This window comes from Solanum verrucosum, unplaced genomic scaffold, assembly GCF_900185275.1.
Source record: "Solanum verrucosum unplaced genomic scaffold, falcon-dt-bn FXZP01000277.1, whole genome shotgun sequence".
In the NCBI taxonomy this organism is placed as follows: Eukaryota; Viridiplantae; Streptophyta; class Magnoliopsida; order Solanales; family Solanaceae; genus Solanum; species Solanum verrucosum.
In genome coordinates, this window is record NW_026019945.1 from 250526 (window position 1) to 271732 (window position 21207).

The 21207-nt window shown below is 34.3% G+C and overlaps 3 protein-coding genes across 3 annotated transcripts; 2 read left to right on the plus strand and 1 right to left on the minus strand.

Moving 5' to 3' along the window:
* The first annotated feature begins 6047 nt into the window (after nucleotides 1–6047).
* On the plus strand, nucleotides 6048–16800 carry LOC125809010 (uncharacterized). Its single transcript, XM_049488691.1, has 16 exons — nucleotides 6048–6246; nucleotides 6333–6518; nucleotides 7310–7489; nucleotides 8252–8660; nucleotides 8866–8984; nucleotides 9055–9132; nucleotides 9664–9804; nucleotides 10336–10380; nucleotides 11267–11433; nucleotides 11580–11658; nucleotides 12635–12717; nucleotides 13010–13139; nucleotides 13531–13663; nucleotides 14588–14754; nucleotides 15158–15350; nucleotides 16155–16800. Exons 1-16 carry the CDS (start codon nucleotides 6127–6129, stop codon nucleotides 16358–16360), a joined length of 2436 nt encoding a protein of 811 aa, XP_049344648.1. The 5' UTR covers nucleotides 6048–6126; the 3' UTR covers nucleotides 16361–16800.
* Nucleotides 16801–16998: 198 nt separating this feature from the next.
* LOC125809302 (SEED MATURATION PROTEIN 1) lies at nucleotides 16999–17422 on the minus strand. The gene has a single exon (XM_049488965.1). The coding sequence runs from the start codon at nucleotides 17401–17403 to the stop codon at nucleotides 16999–17001; it is 405 nt and encodes a 134-aa protein (XP_049344922.1). The 5' UTR covers nucleotides 17404–17422.
* A 793-nt stretch (nucleotides 17423–18215) lies between these two features.
* On the plus strand, nucleotides 18216–20691 carry LOC125809124 (pentatricopeptide repeat-containing protein At1g79080, chloroplastic). The gene has a single exon (XM_049488764.1). It carries the CDS (start codon nucleotides 18513–18515, stop codon nucleotides 20244–20246), a length of 1734 nt encoding a protein of 577 aa, XP_049344721.1. The 5' UTR covers nucleotides 18216–18512; the 3' UTR covers nucleotides 20247–20691.
* Nucleotides 20692–21207: the final 516 nt, after the last annotated feature.

The following is a 21207-nucleotide window of genomic DNA, read 5'->3' on the forward strand; positions in this document are numbered from 1 at the left end:
TTATGAGTTCAGTTTGAGACAGTTGAGTTATTTAGCATATGAATCTTTTTCTTAATGTTTAAAGTCTTCCACTGAGTAAGTAAATCAGGCCAAGGGTTCGGTTAGGGCCAGTAACGGTTCTCGAGTGCCGGCCACGTCCAGGGTGTAGGCTCGAGGCGTGACACAACCCTTCGAAAAGGTGACAACCTTTCATAAAAGTTACAACTTTTCATAAAAGTCGCAACTCTTCATTAAAGTGACAACTTTTCATAAAAGTCGCAACTCTTCATTAAAGTCACAATTTTTCATAAAAGTCATTTCATGAAAGAGGAAGGCTACTTTTGGAAATAAATAAATTAAAAGAGAATTCTGATTTGTGGTGGCGCCACGTAGGCGGGCATAAAGTTCTCTTTTATGCGCGAAAATTTAATATAACGAAATTTATAAAATAATACTTAAAACCTATCGGGTATTAAAGCTAAAACACTATATTATCTTACATACAAGATTAAGTAACAAACATTGATAATGTAAAGGAAAATGAAAATTATTACGACTTATCATTTATCCTTAATAACATAAGCATAAATTAATGACTGTCAAAATACATACCAAGATCTGTAACATAAGCAATGGTGTCAGTGAGCCACTCAACAAGAACAACGTACACAAATATTTAATTATGAAGAAGAAGAAGAAGAAGAAGAAGAAGAAGAAGAAGAAGAAGAAGAAAAAGAAGAAAAAGAAGAGGTTCAAAATTTTAGTTGTTTTAAAATGAGAGGAAATCCCTCTATTTATAGACAACAAAAGGTAGTATGAACAAATGTTTATTGTACCTTATCAGAAAGGGTACAACTATTTGGAAAAATTGCAACCCTTCGAAAATGTCACAATCTTTCATAAAAGTTACAATTTTTCATAAAAGTCACAACTCTTCATTAAAGTGACAACTTTTCATAAAAGTCACAGCTTTTCAAAAAAGTCGCAACTCTTCATTAAAGTCATAACTTTTCATAAAAGTTATTTCATGAAAGGGGAAGGCTAGTTTTGGAAATAAATAAATCAAAAGAGAATTCTAATTTGTGATAACGCCACGTAGGCGGGTCTAAGATTCTCTTTTATGTATATCTAGTAAAGAAAGCCCGGGCAGCTAATAAAGTTATATTGTTACTCTCTCCATCCCATATTAGATGAGAATCTTATTAAAAATATTTTTTTCATATTATTTGAGCACTTATTAAATTAGGATAGAATTAATTAATTCTCATTTTACCCCTACAATTAATATGACCATTCCTATATTGTATGTGTATTTTTTGTAACTCATTTCAACGTGCATTGATATAAACAAAGGGCAAAATGGTGAAGTCTTCCAATGTATTAATGATTTCTTAATCACCGTGTAAAGTTGGAAGTGCCCATCTAATATGGGACGGAGGGAGTATAGTTTATGTATTGTTATAAAATTAGTAAAGATTGTTATAATATATGTTGCTCATAAGTGAGCTAATATAGAAACTTATTTGTCATTTGTCTTTTTAATTTCAATTTTAAATAGCAAATAAATGTAGCGATAAGATTGAGGGTAGAAATGAAGTATATCTTTCTAAATTTAAGTAAAAATAAACAGAGTAGAAGTAACATTAGGGTTATCGATAGGACGATTCATTCGGTTATTTTTAAAAAAATTATATCATTCAATTTTTCGGCTATTTTATAATGTATAACCAAAATTAAAATTTTAAAATCATCTCAATCCTAATTTATGTGACACAAGTAGTACAAAAATTAGTGTTTTTTTTGTTGTCTTGTAGATATTTTAAGTTATTATTTATTATAAATTATAGTACTTTTTATTAAAGTTTTTAATAACATATGTTACTTTTTATGTTTGAGAGTTAAACCAACTTTTTTTTATATGTCTTTTAATTTTATATGTGTTTTATCCTTTTCCATTTTCAAAAACCAATACTCTCTCCATTTTATTTTATATGTCATTTCTTTTTATAAATATATTGGTTATTCCCTCTTCTTATTGGAACACATGTTGACTTGTGGACTGTGGTGAATACTTATTCCCTCTTCTTATATAGTAATATATATATATGATATTTATATAGAGAGATTTATTTTTTATTCAACATTAATTTATGAGTGGAATTGAGAAAAAATATTTGTAAACAAAGAGTATTTAGTATTTGAGAAAGGAAAGGAAGGTTTTTTTTTTTTTTTGAGAAGAGAGTTTTATGAATTCTATGATAAAAGTAATTTATAAATTGTAATTATGTAATTTCTAAATCATGATTGATAAATAATTTATAAATCGTGGTTAAGGACAGTGTTTTATAAAACACTTTTATAAAAAGTTATTAGAACTTATATATGTGGCATGATTTATCCAAAAATTCTATCAAGATGTGGTTAAATTATTCCTTCTTTAATTTAATTTTTGGAAAATGACATAAAATATCTTTGAACTATAATTTTTGGTATAATAATACCCTTCATTAACCTTTCAGGCAAGTAATGTCCCTAACGTCAACCTTTTGACTCTAAACTACCCTTATTTTAACGGTCCTTTTCAAAAATAAAATTACAAAATTTATTTATTACGTGACACAATACTATTTGTTGATTTTAAAATAAACTAATTAACTAAATTTTCAACCCACAACATGAATCCACCTAATAACCTATACCCGCCCACTTAAAAGCCTCGTTAAACTCGTCGTCTACTTATAATTTTAGCCTGTGAAGCAACAATACAACAAGGATATATAAATCTTCTCCGAAGTTAAATTCATTCTTAAATTTGACCTCAAAACAACCGATTCTCTATGCAGAAAACAACAACAACAACAACAAATTCAGATATAATGTTCAAAAAAAAGTTAACAAAGATTTCACCAACTTCTTCATTAAAATTGTGTGGATGAAGAAACTCAAAATCACTGAAGTGGATCAATACAAGCACAAAGTTTTTCCTAATTGATTCATTTGAGAATTGAATGACAAAACACTGGAAGGGCATTTTGCCATTAACGAATGCTCCGAAAGAAGCCCAATTGACAATTCAAATTATTCAGCTTTTGATTATTTTTTGGAGGGGCAGTTGGTAACCTAGATTTTTAGCTTTTGAATTTTGAGAAAGGAAAAAATTATTTTTTAAGCGAAAAGTTTACTACTTAATTATTATATCAAAATAAAAATTACTGCTTTCCATTTTATGTGTTATTATAACAAAATTGTATCAGTTGAAGGTTCATCTTTTCCGCTTTTAAATGGGGGGATGGGGGGCGGGTATTATGTGATTTTGGATTGTGGGTTGAGAATTTAATTAATTAGTTTATTTTAAAATTAGCTAATAATATTGTGGCATGTAATAAATGAATTTTGTAATTGTATTGTTGAAGTGGGTTGATAAAAATAAGAGTGATTTAGAGACAAAAGATTACGTTGATGACATTCTTTACCTGAAAGGTTATTGATTGGTATTATTGTACCAAAAACAATAGTTCAAGAATATTTTAGGTCTTTTTTCGTCTAATCTTCTCAAACAAAATTCAATATAAAATTGTTTTTTTTTTAAAAAAAAAAAAACTTATCTGTATTTGTAGTTGTTGAGAAAAATATGAAAAATTTGTATAAGTAAAACAATTTTGGTTATCGCACTCCATCTGTTTCAAAATAAATATCAGCTTAGAAAAAAATATTGTTCTTGAAATAAGTATCACTCATGAGTTCAACATAAAAATTAATGTGTTTCCAATGAGAAAAAGTCTAAAATAGTCACTTATCTTCTGGCTAAGACTCAATATTAATGCATGTTTTGATCTTTTCTTAAACTTTTCAAATACTTTTAATGTTGGTTCTATTTACAATTTAGTTAATGAATTTTTCAGTAAACTTTCTTTATGTTGAATAGAAACAATAACTTCACTTAAGAGAAGGTAAGAAGAAGATAATATTATTCAATCCAAACATTATTACAATCAGATTCAGATTTTCCCTTTTCAAGTATATCAACTAATTGTTGACAAATAATGTTGCAAGGAAAGAAAACTTAGTAATGTTGCATGTGAACTATGACGTGACGAATCTCTCGATTTTTTTTAAAATGACAAAAGTTTGAGGGCAGATAAATACCACACCAATATTATAACATGAAAGACTAGTGTTTCTTATGAAAGAACAAATATGACTTTGTGTCTTAGGGCATCTCCAATCCAAACACCAAATTTTACACCAAATTTGGTGTCAACACTATTTTTGGTGTAATCAACTCCAACCCAGTGCACCAAATTTTACACCAAAAAGGAATATTTCTCTCTCTCTTTATTATTACATTATTATTTCTTATTTCATAAAACAAATTCTTTCTAAAACATTCACCATATATAATTCATATTATTTCCTTTTATAATCGTTTAATATAAAATTATTTTGTACCATAATTTTTTAAATAATATAATTTGCTAGCAAATATTATACATTATACATAATAATGGATAATACAAATAAAAGTGAAATCATTAATGAAATACAATTAAATAAACATTACATAATTGAAAAAAATATTTAAAATTCTACATAAATATTCAACTCTCAAGATCATTCTCCCATAAATGCTCTATTAATGCATTATGTAGTTTAAAATGAGCAATGTTTGCATTTTTAATTTTTGTGAAGGTTAATTGTAGTTATATCTAATTATAATTTATAGTAGAATTAACATAAATTTAATTTTTTAAAAAATCATATATAGAAAAATTAATTTATAAAAAATCTAAATTTTATATCTAAAATTAATATTATAAAAATATTACATAAAAAATAATTAAATATACAAGAGAGTTAATTAAAACATACAATTTATATAATGTTTAATTAAAAGTTTGTATAATGAAATAATATTAAAATATTCAAAAAGTGAATTGGTGTGATGAATAGTGTTACACCAAATTTGGTGTAACATTATTCACACACCAAATTTGGTGTAAAAATTGGTGTGGATTGGAGCTCAAAACACCAAATTTTGCATCAAATTTAGATTTTAGTGTAAAATTTAGTGTTGGACTGGAGATGGTCTTAGCCCAAAGATAAAGAACTACTTTGGGCTTCTTCTTCTTTTCCAACTATATATCCTTCATATTTTATCTTGTTCCATTTTCTAGAAACGGTAGTTTATTAAATCATATATCATATTTATTATTTTTTAATAAATATGATTTTTATTAAAAGTGTAACAAGTGTATGTAATTCGGGATTTAAATTAGGATCTGACAATTCAGCACGAACAAATTTGTCATATGCCCCTTTGGAGTTAATAACTTAGAGACAGTTTGGATTGACTTAAAAAATATTTTTAAGTCAAAAATAAAAAATCAAACTGAAATGATTTTTAAGTAAAAAAAAAGTAAGGGGAGACATACTTTTGGTTTTTGATTTATTTTAAGTCATTTTAAACTTAAAATAAGTCATTTTTACCTTGCCAAATTTTTTAAAACTTATTTTTAGTCATTTTTAACTTATTTTAAGTTATTTTTTATATTTATCAAATACTTTCAGAAGTAAAAAACTGACTTAAGAGTAGATTTGACCAACTTTTTAGACAAACCAAACACCCTCTTATATTTGTCTTCTAGTATAACAAGGAAATGAACATGTGTAAGTCTTTTTTCTGAAACTCTATAGTATACATGAATGCTGTAACTTTACCAAAAACTTATTTTGAAATTGAGGGAATAAGTAATTGATAAAAATATCTAAGCAACTTTAATTTGCTTGAATTTAATTATATTAAAGCCTATTTGAATTGATTTATGTTAAGTATTTTTAAGCCAATATAACTTTTAAATAATTTTTAAAAAATACTTATAAACTAAAAATATTATATTAATTTTTTTACAAAAATGCCTTTTCACAAATCTCCCAAAACAAATGTCAAACTTTTCACTTTTCAGAACTTACAGGGGTCGCACGCACAAGTAATGAAACTAGAAGTCTCTGAGCGTAATTCATACAAAAAGATTTTTAACATTATTTCCTCTCATTTTTTAAGAGGTTTAGGGTTTAGGGAAAGAAGAAGCAAACCTAACACTCATAAAACAGAGCCACTGTTCTTCTTTACGCAGAGGAGCTATCAAGATGATTACTGGCGGAAGAAGTTTGATTTCTTCACAGCCGGCGTTTTCAAATGATGCGAAGAAGCTTCTCCTATGCACAGGAAACACCGTTTCTATTTTTAGCACCTCCACTGGCTTACAGGTTCAGTTTACGTTGACAAACTCAACAGTTAAAACAAATTTGCTGAATAAGTTATTGTAAGTTGTTAATTTTTGTAATTTTTACAGATTGCTGAATTGGAAGGTCATAGGGGATTGGTAACATCGGTGGTGGTAGTACCATCTACTACTCCGGCAAGCAAACTATTGTGCTACTGCTGGACATCATCTGAGGATGGTACTATTAAATATTGGGACTTTTCGGTGCCGGAGCTGATGAGAAGTATTGATGTTAAGTTGCCCATTCACTCAATGGTAAACAGCTTTTTACTTTAAGAGTGCCTCAACGTTTAACCAATCAAATTTCGACACGAACAAAGTACTATGAAACAGTGGATTAGGAAGTGCTTTGCACCTCTTGTGACATAAATTCTAGATGTAGTTATGCATTGTATATAGTTACCTCAAGTACCTCCACTGTTCCATGGGTACCTCCTACCAAGGCCTAGACAGATGGGTAAAAAAGGCACCTTTTTTTTTGCCTCCGTTTAGTATTTGAATCTGGAATCAATACTATATCAATTCTAAAGTTGAGAATTTCATGTTTTGGACTTCTCAAGAAAATATTGATTTTACTGAAAAATAATAATATATTAACTGAAATTACAAGGAGAAAACGGACCGTTAGTGAAGGATAGGATCTAGCATCAGGTGATTCAGGTGTTAGTGATACTCTAATTTGCTAAATAAATGCCATGCCAAGGCATGGGAATTTCTAGAACTATATTTGGGCATGCACACAAGTATTTGGATGGTACAAAACTAGGAGTAGTTAGCTTGCTTTCCTTTCCTACTTGAGGAAATGATAGTTGCCTAGATACCAGGAATGTAGGACTAGATTCCCAGAAGAACTCACGAATTGCACTATACACTAACAAAGTAACAACCCGTCAAGACGAAGCCATTTTCGAGCTTCGCCTCTGCTGTTGTTTTATGTTGTTCACCAAGTACTACTCACATGTAGCAACATCTCTTTCTCAGACTATGTGTTTGACATTGCACTTTGCAGCATAACTATCTTATCATGCCTCTTTCCTCTTTATCAGGTTATTCCAGGTTTATCATCACAACCCAGAGAGAGTAGCGAAAAGCCTTCTGATCTTTTTGCATATGTGTCTGTCATAGTGTTGAAAGAACAGCTAGGAGGAAGTTGTGCTTTATGGTGGCAGATAAGGAAATGTAACTTAACCAAATCTACTTTGGTTGGTGGAGTGACTCTGGCTGAGGTATGCAAAATTGTCTGCCATGCCTTCTCTTTTTACAGGGAAGAAAAAGTGTGTTGATTGTTATTTTTGCACTAAGATAGCTCCTTGTACAACAACTTCTTCTTACCTAGTGTAATATTACACAAGTGGCGTTTGGGGAGGGTGATGTGTACGCAACCTTACCCTTACCTTGTGAAGGTAGAGAGGTTGTTTCCGATAGACCCTCGGCTCAAATAAAGCATATCAAAAGATGGCTCCATGTAAAAAAACAAAGACGGTTAGGTCTAAAACAGTAGATCGTTGTTGAATTGTTTAAATTGTGACCAGTGTTCCATTACTTTAGAACTTTGCCAATTTAGATTGTGCCAAATAGAAAATCTATTACAAAAGGCATGGGTTTATTTAAAAACTTTTTTGTTAAATCAGTATGAAGATACCCCTTCTCCATTTCTCTATCAGATCCAACCGTGAATAAAATTTTATCTATCTTACATAAAAAATATATCACACCAACTAATGTTAACAATTTTGCTAGTGTTTTCCGGGGCAAAATATATGGTTTCAGGTTGGACTCTTTCTAGCTTGATTGAAAGTTGTCTGAGCTATCTTTTGCTTCTAGATTGTTCACACCGTTAGTCACTGTCAGAAAGGTGTTGATGATCTTTTTTATCACTGCATTTGCCACTGTCAAATATTTACTTACCTTAATTTACAAAGTAAACTCACACAATAGCATTTTTGTATGCGATAAAAAATAACCAAGGCTTATAACTTTCTCTCCAGAGTAAAAACACACTATCTATAACATTAAGCTGCTCTGGAAGATACATGGGCGTCTGTGACAAGCGCAAGCTTCGCATCTGGGAAATACCAACTAAAGATTCTGATCATTCAGTGCTTCAGAACATCAGATTACATCATACGAAAACCCTGAGCACTCTAGCTTTTCATCCAACAGATAGAATAGTTTCAGCTGGAGATGTAACAGGAAGGATCTTAATATGGAGGGGTGTTGGGGAGCATAATTTCTCATCTGGAAACAAACAGAGAAGTGGAGGACTAATGAAGGACATGGAGGAGAATCCTGGAGTTAGGGATAAAGATGAGGCTGATATTTGTACCACAAGGCATTGGCACTCTGCAGAAGTGAAAGTTCTCTTTTTTTCTTCCGATGGTGCCTATCTTTACTCAGGTATAAAATTAGTATGATCAGCATGGTTGGTTGTATAAAGATGAGACTCATGTGGATGTTCTTGTGTACAACTTATTTTATACAAAGTCGTAGCTAGTAGAGATTTTTTAGGAGCATCACTCTTTTTATTTATTTGGAATTTAGAGTAAAAAATGAATTATAATTCAACGTTTACTTGAATTAGCCACTATTTAACTTGATCCAGGTGGGAAGGAAGGAGTTCTCGTGGTTTGGCAGTTGGACACTGGGAAGCAGAAATTCCTCCCGCGAATAGGATCCCCCCTTTTGTATTTTACCATCTCATCTGATCCTTCTCTGTCCTCTGTAAGCACATTTGTCCATAAAGTAAAAGTAGTTGTCACTGGATTTGTTCTTACCAAGTAAATTTGTCCAGATATCTTGTGCAGATAACCGAATTCACCTTCTTAAAATGCCTTCTATGGAGGTATTGAGGACCATTCAAGGAATCAAGGTTTGTTGTTGTTGTTGTTCTTCTTCTTCTTTCTTGGAGGCAAAACATCATTAGAAAAGATTAAGAGTGGAGAAGAGAAGACTTCATGCCTGTCTTCATTTTGCTAGGATGTTGTTTTGTGTTCATAATACTGATAAGGAAAAAAATTCCAAGTTCATTAATGAATTTGTTTGATATATGTATATGAGCATCTGGAATGTTTTTTTTTTTATGAAGAAGCATCTGGAATATTGCTTCCAAGCGCTAGAACAAATCTATTCTTATTGCAGCTGTACATGTTAATATCGGCTTGCATTTTTCTTTTGGTTTCGTTCTTATCTTGTTTATGTGGACTCTATGATCAATAATAAAGATTCCTCCAGCTCAATGCTTGCAGTGGGTTGGATGATCCTCTACGTGCATGTGCTATAATGTTTTTGTCTGGAGTGTATGGTCAATCCATTCAAAACACTTATTTCCATCTTACCTGATGTTTTGACATGATATATTGAATTTTTTTGCTTTGGGAGACCTTACAGCTTTAATTTTCAGCTTCGTAGCATGGTCTTGGATATATCTGACGGCTCATCTGAAGGAATTGTTTTCGACTCTGCCACGGGGGTAGTTGCCATATGTTCAGAAAATTACTGTATCCAGTTCTATAGCTTGTTTGATGACCGTGAGGTTTCTGAGGTAAGTGGATAGGAATAAGTAGCATCAGTTGATATTTTCTTTTCTGTTTAGCTCTAAATTTTCCCAGTTAACCCCATCCTCACAAAAATAATGATAAATTGAAAAAAGGAAATAAAACTTGCAACTTAATTTTAAGTTCCAGTTTCAAAAAAAAAACTTACAACTTAATTTTGTTTTACCCTTTTTCGGTAGCACACCTTCATGTTGTTTCTATCATTTTGTGTGTTGGTTAGTTCATCTGCTTGCGCAATTGGGGTATTTACCTTTTGCTTTGATTCACAGTGAGGGGTTCTGTAGGTTTCCTTGGATATCTGATGTTCCCACCTTTATGATTAGTATCAATGCATTCTTATTTTACAGTCAAGCTCTAGATATATCCAATGATTAGTGGAGGAATTAAAGAAGCACAAACTTTTGAACATTGTACTTTTGTAAGCTTGCAAACAGTTTTCCTCTTGTATTAGTGTTGAAAGTATGTATTCTTTTTACTAGAGTTGGTAGTTGATTTTGCCCCAATCTGTCCATTTGTAGGTTCAAGTTTGTGAAAGAAGCCACCAACCAGCTGATGAAGTCACGGTATAGAATTTTTTCCTGTTGATCTTCTTATTCTATTTGCTAAGTCCTGAACGGCTATATATATATATATAAATATTTATATTCCAGTACTTGAATCAGCATATATAATTGTTTTTATGGATGTGTGTGTGTGTGCTTGAATGGAAGTTTGTCTGTGTATTTGACTAGTCCACTCCGTAATTTCGTACACATATCCTATATCCTAGAATTAACTAACCTGAGAAATTGGTCAGCTCTTCTACTACCTTGTACCATTTGCTTCTGCACCAAGTTTCGTGCCATCAACAGAATTAGGAAATGGAACATAATATGACATTAATGAATTTAGATGGAACTCGTGAGTTTGCAAACAAGAATGTGGCACATATATGGTCCTATGAGATGTTTGAAAAATGATCTCTTTTAAGCAATAGTGGCATCTTTCCGCTCTCACTAAGAGATCATTCCTCACCTCAGTTTCCCAGATTTTGAGCTCAAATTTGGGGGCAGAAAGTACCTTCTATGAACTTTGGAGATGGAGGAAGTCTAGAAGTTCAATAGCTTACACCACAATGTGGATCTTTTCTTTGTATATTGGTTGTATCAAATGCTTCTCCCCAACAAATTTCCCAAGGAACAGAGAAGAATGAAAAAACTTTAGCTGATATTGGCATTAATTTTCCTTTTGAACTTCATCCTATGCTTCACATCAATAAACCTATTTCACTCCCATCTTGAGTTCCATAGTCTTCATGCTATACATTACACCATAGACTACTGGAAAAAAAATGCCCAGATGGTTAGAAACCCTTCTACGGAGAACAGTAATTTTGTTGATATTATTGTAATAATATGAACAAGCTGTTAAATGTTGAGGGTTGAAGAGCCCTTTTTTGGTCTGTTGCAGGTGGTAGTGGATTTGGTCGCCCTCTCTCCAGAGGGTTCCATCATGATTACGGTAGAAACCAGGTTTGCTGAAGAAGGAATAGGAGGTCTTGTAAGTTTGAAGTTCTGGTCATGCAGCTCTTCAAATAAAGACTTCAGCTTATCCACAGTGGTCTATGAGCCCCACAGGTTCTTTCTTGTCTAATTCTCGGAGCTACTTTGGTCTCAAATATCTTTTAGCTTGTGCTCTAATAAATTGGGCAGTTATTCTCTCTTGTAAATAATACTCTAGCTTTATTTCATAAATTGACTTTCAAGCATGAGTGGGTTTGCAGAGATTCTGGTATTTCGTCCATTGCTTTCCATCCTTTGCGTCACATGGCTGTTACCACCTCACGGGGTGCTGATTTCAAGGTAAGTGGATAAATTTAATTAATTGTGAAGTTATGTGTTCACACATTGTATTAAGAGTAGGGTGGGTGAAATGGAGGCTCGCTTTCGGGATACTGTGTGACAAGAATGTGTCAATCAGGCTTAACGGTAGGTTTTACAGAGTGGTGGTTAGACCAACATTAGTATGGGACAGAGTGGTGGTTAGACCAACATTGTTGTATGAGGTAGAATGCTGACCAGTCAAGAACGCCCACCTTTAGAAGACGAAGGTAGCAGAGATGAGGATGTTCAAGATGAATGTGTTGGCATACTAGGAGAGGTATGATTAGGAACGAAGTTATACAGGGCAAGGGTTACTACTTTTGGTGTACTTCTTGTATACAGGCAAGCTTTTACCCTTTACTAATGAAGTTTATTACTTCATAAAAAAACAGGGCAACATAGGGGTGGCCTCCGTGGCGAACAAGATGAGGGAAGCGAGACTGAGATGGTTCGGACATGTGAAGAGGAGGTGCACAGATGCGTCACTAGGGAGGTGTGAGAGGTTGGTTGTAACATTAATTATGAGGGACAGAGATAGGCCGAAAAAGAATTGGGAGGTGATTAAAATTTAGACAAAGCAATCCACAACGTCCGGTTACTGAGTGGCACGACCCTAGATAGGAAGTTTTGGAGGTTGATGATTAGGGTAGAAGGCTAGTAAGTAGCCTAGTGTTGTCGCACTTCGTGTGGGAAAGTTAGGGGCTATTTAGTAGTCGCGTAATCTGTTATTCTTCTATGTGCATTACTACCCGTTGCTTCATTTGCTTTATATCTTGCTATTATTTTGTCATATTATTTTTGCAATCCTTCTTGAAAACATTCTTTTGAAATAACCTCTCTACCCCTAAAGGCAGGGGTGTAGGGTGTGCTTACATCCTACCTTCCCAAGACACACCTCGTGTGATTACACCGGGTATGTTGTTGTGTTCACTAACATCACTGTGTTTTTTGGTAGGTTTGGATCAGCAGTCAGGAGATGCAACAAAAAGACCAGATGCAAAACGCTGGATGGACATGCCATTCTGTTGGTTCCTACAAGTATGTTTGGCTTAAATTTTAAAGGATGACTACAATGGTCAGATAAAAAAATTGCCCAACCATGTAAAAAAATCCTAACTGTTTGAGAGAAGAGATTCTAGATGAAAATGCCACTTCCTTTGCTGTTCATTTTGTTTATTTGCACATGAACACTAGCAATTAGCTGTCATTTGCATTTGGTGTTCTATGATTTATGGTGGCTCGTTCGAACTTTTCCATTGTTGATGACTACAACATAATAAATTGATAGGGCCTCTATTTTCTTGTTTGACATAACTTTCTCCTTTAATAGGAAAAAGCCAATGACAGCTGCTGCCTTTTCTGGAGATGGTTCTGTTCTGGCTGTAGCTGCAGAAAGAGTTATTACATTGTGGGATCCAGAGAGGAATATTCTTGTGGCTACAGTTGGGGAGAGTCTTGAGGTAAGTTCTTGGCATGCCAGTATTAATTTTACACTATTGACATATCAAAAAATAACAATTTTACACTTCCGAGTTCAAATTTAAATTGCTTACCTTGGAGAAAGAAAGTTTTTTACCTAGTATTTGAAACCTTTTTACTTGAAGTGTTCTTTATGACTCACTTCTGAGTTGCTGTCTGGTAACTTCATTGGACGGCAAAGAAGTTAGCTCTGAGAGTTATCCTTTTTGTTAAACAAAAAACGGAAATATGAGCCCATGAAACAACCGAAAACAAATCTTGAAAATCTTAATTTGCAGTTCTGATGCTTTCCTTGTGGCACTTTATACACCTTTATCATTCTTTCTGTCTCTATACAAAATGTTTCTCATTTGAACTATTTTCTTTGTGAAGCCAATCTCTTCCTTAGCATTTATTGGGAAGTCAGAGTATGTTGTAACCACATCACAAGGTTCTAAGGCACAAGTATCAGTGTGGAGCATGTCAAAGCTGTCTGTATCATGGTCTTACAAACTTAAGATAGAAGGTTTGTATCTCTTGTTTATCATACTTCGCCCCAATAAACTTCAAACAACTGTAAACCACTTGCTTTTGGCAGCTTATGATAATTCTCTAATCCTTATCATTTATTTCTAACGTTCTGCTTCTAGTTAATGAGAGAAAATGGATTAATATCGACGCAATTGTATGTCAGATACTGAAATTTGTTATTTAAGTGCAACTTGATCATTATAGTGCTCAATTCTCTATGTACGGTATTTTTAATGTCATGAAGCGTGTGATTCACTTTTGCTTAAAGCCCCATGGATGCTTTTGTTTTTTGTGATTTTCTTCAAAACACTGGCATCGGAAGTGTAATTGCCAACCATATTTCTCCATTTTTGAAGTTCTCATAATTTTTGCTTCCGAAGTACGAGCTTGGCTCTTGAATTATTAGGTGTCGTATGCAAATGAAGTATGCAATCTTGCTAAAAAGTTAACTGAAGCAAAGGGCTGGTGGATGTATTGATTTATTAGTTCTGTAGTCAGGCCAATTGTAGATTATGCATTGTGACAGTCTTTTTATACCATGAATCTCAGTGCCCTTGTTATCAGAGTTGCATGGCTTGGAGTACAACTAGTAGGCTGATTCTCTTTTCAAGCAAAACTCAGGACAGGTCTTTTGGGGAAATCTTAAGCTATCTTGCTTGTGCTAACAGTCCAATTTTGCTGCATTGGAATTCCTATTAAAAAAGAATTGCTGTGTTGGAATAGGAAAGCAGGAAATGACTTGAAGAGACTCGGATTCTAAAACAAGTTTTCCTAAATTTGCATCTATATGTATAATCTAACTAAAAGGTCTGAATAAGTCTAGCAGATTAATGGTGAACTTGTAGGCAGATGTGTCATACATTACTGTAAAACCTTTCTTAATGTTTCATCCTAACTAGTATCTTATTAATCACTGCAGCTGTAACTTGTGCGATGGATGACTCCTTGTTTGCCATCCTGGCCCTTCTCCCAAAGCCAGTTGGACCTCTGATGTCTAATGAAGCCACAACTCTGGATGGCGATGGAGTGATCTTATTATTCAGGGCTGCAGATCATGTTCCCATAGGGATCTGGTTTGTAAGAAAGGTATTGACTCCTGTCTCAAATTTTGAGTTCTTGTTTCTTTCTGAAGTTTTAAGTTGGGAACTTGATGTCAGTTATAATGGGGAATCGAATCACCTTGCACTCGTTTAGAGGTGGTAGATCTTGATCTTATGGAGGCTGTTGAGAAAATAATTACATTCACCCTGACCTAGGTTTTGTCTGTCTTCATTCCCTTGTGTTTCCTGCACCCAGGGTACAGATGTTTTCTGATGCCCTTCTTCTAATTTCCTGTCACCTTAACCCCTCTGACAGTTTCTTGTGCCTTTCTAATTTAATTCATATATTGGGAGAGGTATCACATCTTCTAAGGTGGAAACTCTCTCTATAGATGGGACGAGAACTGGACATCTTTACTTTTTTTGCATCTCATCCTTTCTCTTTACAGGCAAAAGGTGCTTCACTTGCCTTCATTCGTGGAAGTCCTAAGTCAGAGGATGGTGTTACTGATGGCAGATCAGTGCAGTTGCTATTAGCTTACCTCAGCGTTGATCATGAATATATGCTTTTTGATCCACTCAACAGCCACACCCATATACATAAGATAAGCCGAGGAAATCTTGCTGATCTTGAGGAAACAGGTGTGTCCCATCTTCTCTGCTAAGTTCATGTCTGACACAAAGCTTTTATGTATTTCAGTTTCTGGTGTCTATTAATCTGGGGATGTACATGGGCCTTTTTTGGTTTATTTTATGTGATAGGTTGCTTCAGAATACTTTGGATTGGATCAATATACCCAAGTACTTGAAATAAACCTTGTTTTTAAAAACTTTATAATGGGTGCTACAAGCCTTAAAATAACGAGCCCAGAGGCACAAAGATGTATGGTTGCTGAACGGTGTGTTGTGATAAGAAGTCAACAACTACACCTCATTACCGAATAAGTTGGATCAGCTATATTAATCCTCATTTCATCATTTGAACTCATATCCTATCATCATCTTAACAAATAAAATACGACATGTCCCGTGATAACCTTACGAGAGAAAGGAAATGGGTTTGATGTATTTGTTCTCCTCTGCCCACAAGGTCCTTGGTTCTTCATGGCATCATTGTCAGATCAAGCACATATTCTTGAAATTTTTTACCAAATTCTATGGATTAACGATGTTTAAGAGGAAGCAAGCTATATCTCTAGTACATAAACTTGTTGGAGAAATCAGATGATGCATTATTTAGCTTTAACAGGGAGGGGGTTGGGTAAGAGGGCTAAGGGGAAGGGCTGCATTAGGGAATTGAACACCTACCCGACAGAGCTGTAGAGCAATTCTCTGCAGGTGGAATATCCTGATATTTGATAATAATCTTCAGAAAACAGTGTTTCTTTTTTTTTTAAAAAAGATGACTGTCATGACTGATGAAACTATATGCTATCCTATTTGCAGGGAAGTTCGGATATGCATCTCTGTACGGGGACCTACCAGACTTTAGCTTAGAGAGAAAACAAGCTCCATCGATCACATCAGTACCATCAGAAAGATATTGGGAGACGCTATTCATTGGACCATCTCACAATCTTCCTCCTCTTGCTAAATTGTGTTCCACATTCCTGGAATCATTACTACAGAAGAGGAGTAGTGCAGTTGAGTGATTGCCTAGCATCCGGTTGAGCTTTGTTGCAAGGCAGACTTGCTGGTCTAATCTACACTCATTGATGAAACGGCAACATTGTTGTTAGGCTTGATCCCATTGTAGCCGAGAGAGAGCTGCCTGACATGCACATGCACATAGTAATACTAGCTCGAAAGTGTGAACAGTGGGGTCGACTTATAATCTGGTCTAAGAACGAGCCAGCCGTTCCGTTTAAGCTGTCGAGTTCAAGAAAAAGATGCCCAGATTGAGTGGATTTAAAATTTTGGTAGCACGGTTAGATGTCTTGTCTGGATATTGAATTTTTTGTAGCTTGTAACTTATTGAGCCTGCAAGGCTAAGTAGGAATACTAATACTGAATAGATGTACGAATTCTTTTTTGACAATACTTGGTCCTTGTGTTTAATTGTAATATTTATAAGCGCAATAGAGTCGCTATTTAAATATGCTGCCATTAATTTGTTGCTCCTGTTATAGAATGAATTTCCTATGATGTGTTACAAAATTAGGTAGACAATTTTAACTAGGTTAAAACTGTTTATTACTATTATCAACAGTACAAAGCAACCAAAGATACTTCACAAACATGTGCAGAACAAATAAAACTTAAAAAGCTGATGATGCGGTCTAGTTTTAACTCAAGGAGGGTTTGTTGTCCAATTATCAGCCTTCTTGCTATCAAACAAAAGTGTTGCAGCTGCTGGAGGCAAATTTTTATCCATATTCTCATCATCATAAACGTAAGTATTCATTCCCTCCAAATCAGAAGCATCTTTAGGTTTTTCTTCTTGTTGGGATTGTTTTTGTTTTGCTGCTGCAATTTTTTGTGCACTTGAGGAGAGTTCAACAGGTTGAGAATCAGCAATCTTGCCTTGTTGATTCTCAATATTACGAGCACTTGAGAATAGATCAACAGGTTGAGAGTCAGCAATCTTTCCTCCTTCAAGAGGAGTTCCTACTTTGTACCTTATTCTAAGAGTATCATCTTCAGATAGTCTTGCTTGAGCTGTCCCATAAGTAATATCATCTTTGCTCTTTGCCATAACTTTTGCAAAAGATAACCCTTATTGTTTCACTATTCTTTATCCTTTTAGGTATCAAAATTGGCACTAGAATGGACTTTGTTTAATCAGTTCCATGCTGAGTTTTATAAGCAATGATGAGCATGGCTGTTTCTGCAAGAGAGGGAGACAAGTGTTTCTACTTATGAAAACGTGGACAGTGTTTCTTGCTGCCTAATAGGCTATGTGTAATACCACCAACTCTTGCGAAGCAATACGTAGCCTATATATATACATTCAAAATTTATACTCGATCGGCCAAACTTCTGCGAAGCTAAATATATAGTATATATGTTCTCTTTAAAAAATCATCGCGAGTGTGAATCTAATATTAGTGTCCTAAAAATTGTCCATTCTTTAAGCAATTCAAGCTAATTGACATGGGGTATTTTCGTATTATAATGACATATTTAATGTAATTTCATAAATGAAATTTTAAAACTGGTGTTTTCGTACTGTACCTACTTATTTTTGCATGATAAGTGCATCATTCCAACTTTCAAGCCATACCCAATATCATTTCCTGTTAATACCTTTTCTTCCTATTAATTTAGAAATGAAGTTTAAGGTTTAAGATTTAAAATTTAGTAAATTTATCATACAAATATAAAATTTAATTAAAGCTAATGAATTTGTTCGAATCTGTTTCTTACTATTATAGCTCGTCCATGCCCTATTATTCACAATCCCACCAAAAAAAAAAAAAGGGGGGGGGACTCTTTATGATTATTCCCTCACCCATCTTTTGGATAACACTGAGAGGGAGTGGACAGACTTGACCCACACCACACTAGATGGAGCTCAACTGATTTAGTCCATTTTACAAACTTTACAAAAAGAAAAAAAATTGTTTCCTCTGGAACAGAATACTGTACAATTAGAGGGCTAGGAGAAGAAGAAGCTTTCTATTTTCATAATCAAGAATGGCATAGATTCTCAAAAAGACCCTATATTGTATGTTCTTTTGTGCTGTTTCCTTGTCTTTCTTTATGATTGATTGTAGAGAGTTGACACCCAGATCATATTTTTGGTTTTTGTGATTCATTTCTGGTTCCATTAGACATTTTAGCTTCAATTATTTTCTTGATTTCATGGCAGTCCCATTAAATTCAGTATCCATAATAACAAATCCATCACCAGAAAATGCAAGAAATTCTTGTGGATTTTCTACCCACATACCAAAGTTCCTTCCTTTCTTCCAAAGTAGGAGCATTTCAAGAAATTTAGCTTCTTCCCATTTAAGTCCAGCTCTAAAAGAACAGGTACCAGTAGCTTCAAAGGGCAGTATTTTCACTCTACCCAATTGGAGGTCAGGCAAAAATGACCCAAGAAACAAAGAACTTAGGCTTTATGATGCATTTTTGTATTTGGAATACATGGTGGGAAAGGGACAAAAGCCTGATAAAACTCATGCAACTCAGCTTTTGTATGATCTTTGTAATTGTAATAAACTTAGGAAAGCTGCTAGAGTTATGGAAATGATGGTGAGTTCTGGTACTATACCTGATGCTGCTTCTTATACTTTCTTGGTGAATAACTTGTGTAAGAGAGGAAATGTTGGTCATGCTATGCAATTAGTTGATAAAATGGAAGAATATGGATATCCAACAAATACTGTGACTTACAATTCTCTTATAAGAGGACTTTGTATGAGGGGGAACTTGAACAAAAGCCTGCAATTTGTCGAAAAGTTGATCCAGAAAGGGTTGGTACCAAATGCATATACTTATTCTATATTGCTTGAGGCTAGTTATAAAGAAAAAGGGGTTAATGAAGCAATGTTGCTTTTAGACAATATTATTGCCAAGGGTGGAAGGCCTAATTTGGTTAGTTACAATGTTCTCTTAACTGGGCTGTGCAAAGAAGGAAGAATAGATGAGGCGAAACAATTCTTTAGAAACTTGCCATCAAAAGGGTTTAATCCTAATGTTGTCAGCTATAATATCTTGTTGAGGAGCTTGTGTTTTGAAGGACGTTGGGAGGAAGCGAATGAGTTTCTGGCGGAGATGGTTGGAGAAGATCGTTCACCATCGATTGTAACATACAATATATTGATTAGTTCGCTTGCTCTTCATGGACAAACAGATCATGCTATCAAGATTCTGGATGAAATGTACTTTGGAGAACAGTTCAAGCCAATTGCTGCTAGCTACAATCCAATAATTGCACGTCTCTGCAAAGATAGGAAAGTGGATGCAGTAATCAAGTGTCTTGACCAAATGTTAGAACGACATTGTAGTCCTAATGAGGGGACATATAATTCCATCGCTGTGCTGTGTGACGAAGGATTGGTTCATGAAGCCTTCTCAATTCTCCAAGCTTTGAGGATTAAACAAAGCTTCTCTAGTCATGATTTCTATAGAGCTGTGATTTCTGGTTTATGTAGGAAAGGGAACACATTTGCAGCATTTCAGCTTCTGTATGACATGACAGCCCACGGATTTACTCCAGACTCTTACACCTATTCATCATTGATCAGAGGATTGTGCTTGGAAAAGATGTTGGTGGCTGCCGTTGATGTATTCTACATGATGGAAGAAAATGGATATAGGCCTGATGTTGACAATTTCAATGCGCTTGTGCTTGGTCTATGCAAATCCAAAAGAACAGACCTGTCGCTAAAGGTATTTGAGGACATGATCAGCAAAGGTTATATGCCCAATGAGATAACATATACCATTCTAGTCGAAGGCATCATCCATGAAGATCACAAGGAGCTTGCATCAGTAGTCCTAAAGGAATTGCACCGGAAAGAAGTAATTAGTAGAAATACTGTTGAAAGACTTGCTATGCAATATGAGCTTGAGGACATGGCAGTATGCTGATCTTTCACAAAAACAACGGTGTGTGGTCACAGGATGATAAACTAACAAAGGTTATTCATCAGCAAATGCTAAATACACCAAATCAACAAAATTATTTTCATGCTGTATGTCAGATGGGAACTTTACACAACTAATAAACCTTCGGGATAATTGGTTTTCAGATAGGGTAGTTGATTCATAGTCGGCTTTAAATAGGTGAGTGGTGAAACTTGTCGATTCTCACTAGCTTGCTCTTGCTACTCAATTGCTGTTACAAAAATAGCTGTGTATCTCCTTTATCTAAAGCTTTCTTTCTAGTTGCCTATTGTATGCTAGAACATACAGTATTTGCTTTCTAAGTGAAACCTTACAGCTTCTTTCCCCTTGAAACATTGTATATTAACTGAGCCTTATATGTAGAAAAACCCAAAATTCTTTTCATTAGTGTCAATATTATTTTTTCTTAGGTTCAGTTCCAATTCAGTTTTCTAACTTCAACTGAACCTCCATAGTCCATATTGGTAAGAGCCTTGGGGCCTAGTGCCTTCTTCAGTCTCTTTAGTATAGTTTCTCTTGAGGAAAGAGGTAAAGCCTGGAGCATACGCAAATGACACCCATCGTTACAACATGGTATGGGGAGGGTGGTGTGTACGAAGCCTTACCCCTACCCTTTGAAGGTAGGGAGGCTGTTTCCATAGACCCTCAGCTCAAATGACACCCATGGTTAGTCTAAGTAAATGTCGAGCATGAGAAAATTAGTGTCCCCCAAGGTGTATTGCCTAACATGGATTACTGAGACACTTCTTTTTCCACATGTGTGTAAACTTCTAACATATTTGAGCTAGTGGATATTTTTGTGACTTGGTCTGATAAATGAAAATTTCCATCTTTTATGTTATACGTATATATTGCACAAAGTCACCAAGGCAAATTTTAGTTCTGATCAATCTCAAGTAAACCTCTTGTTGATTCTAGTTAACAT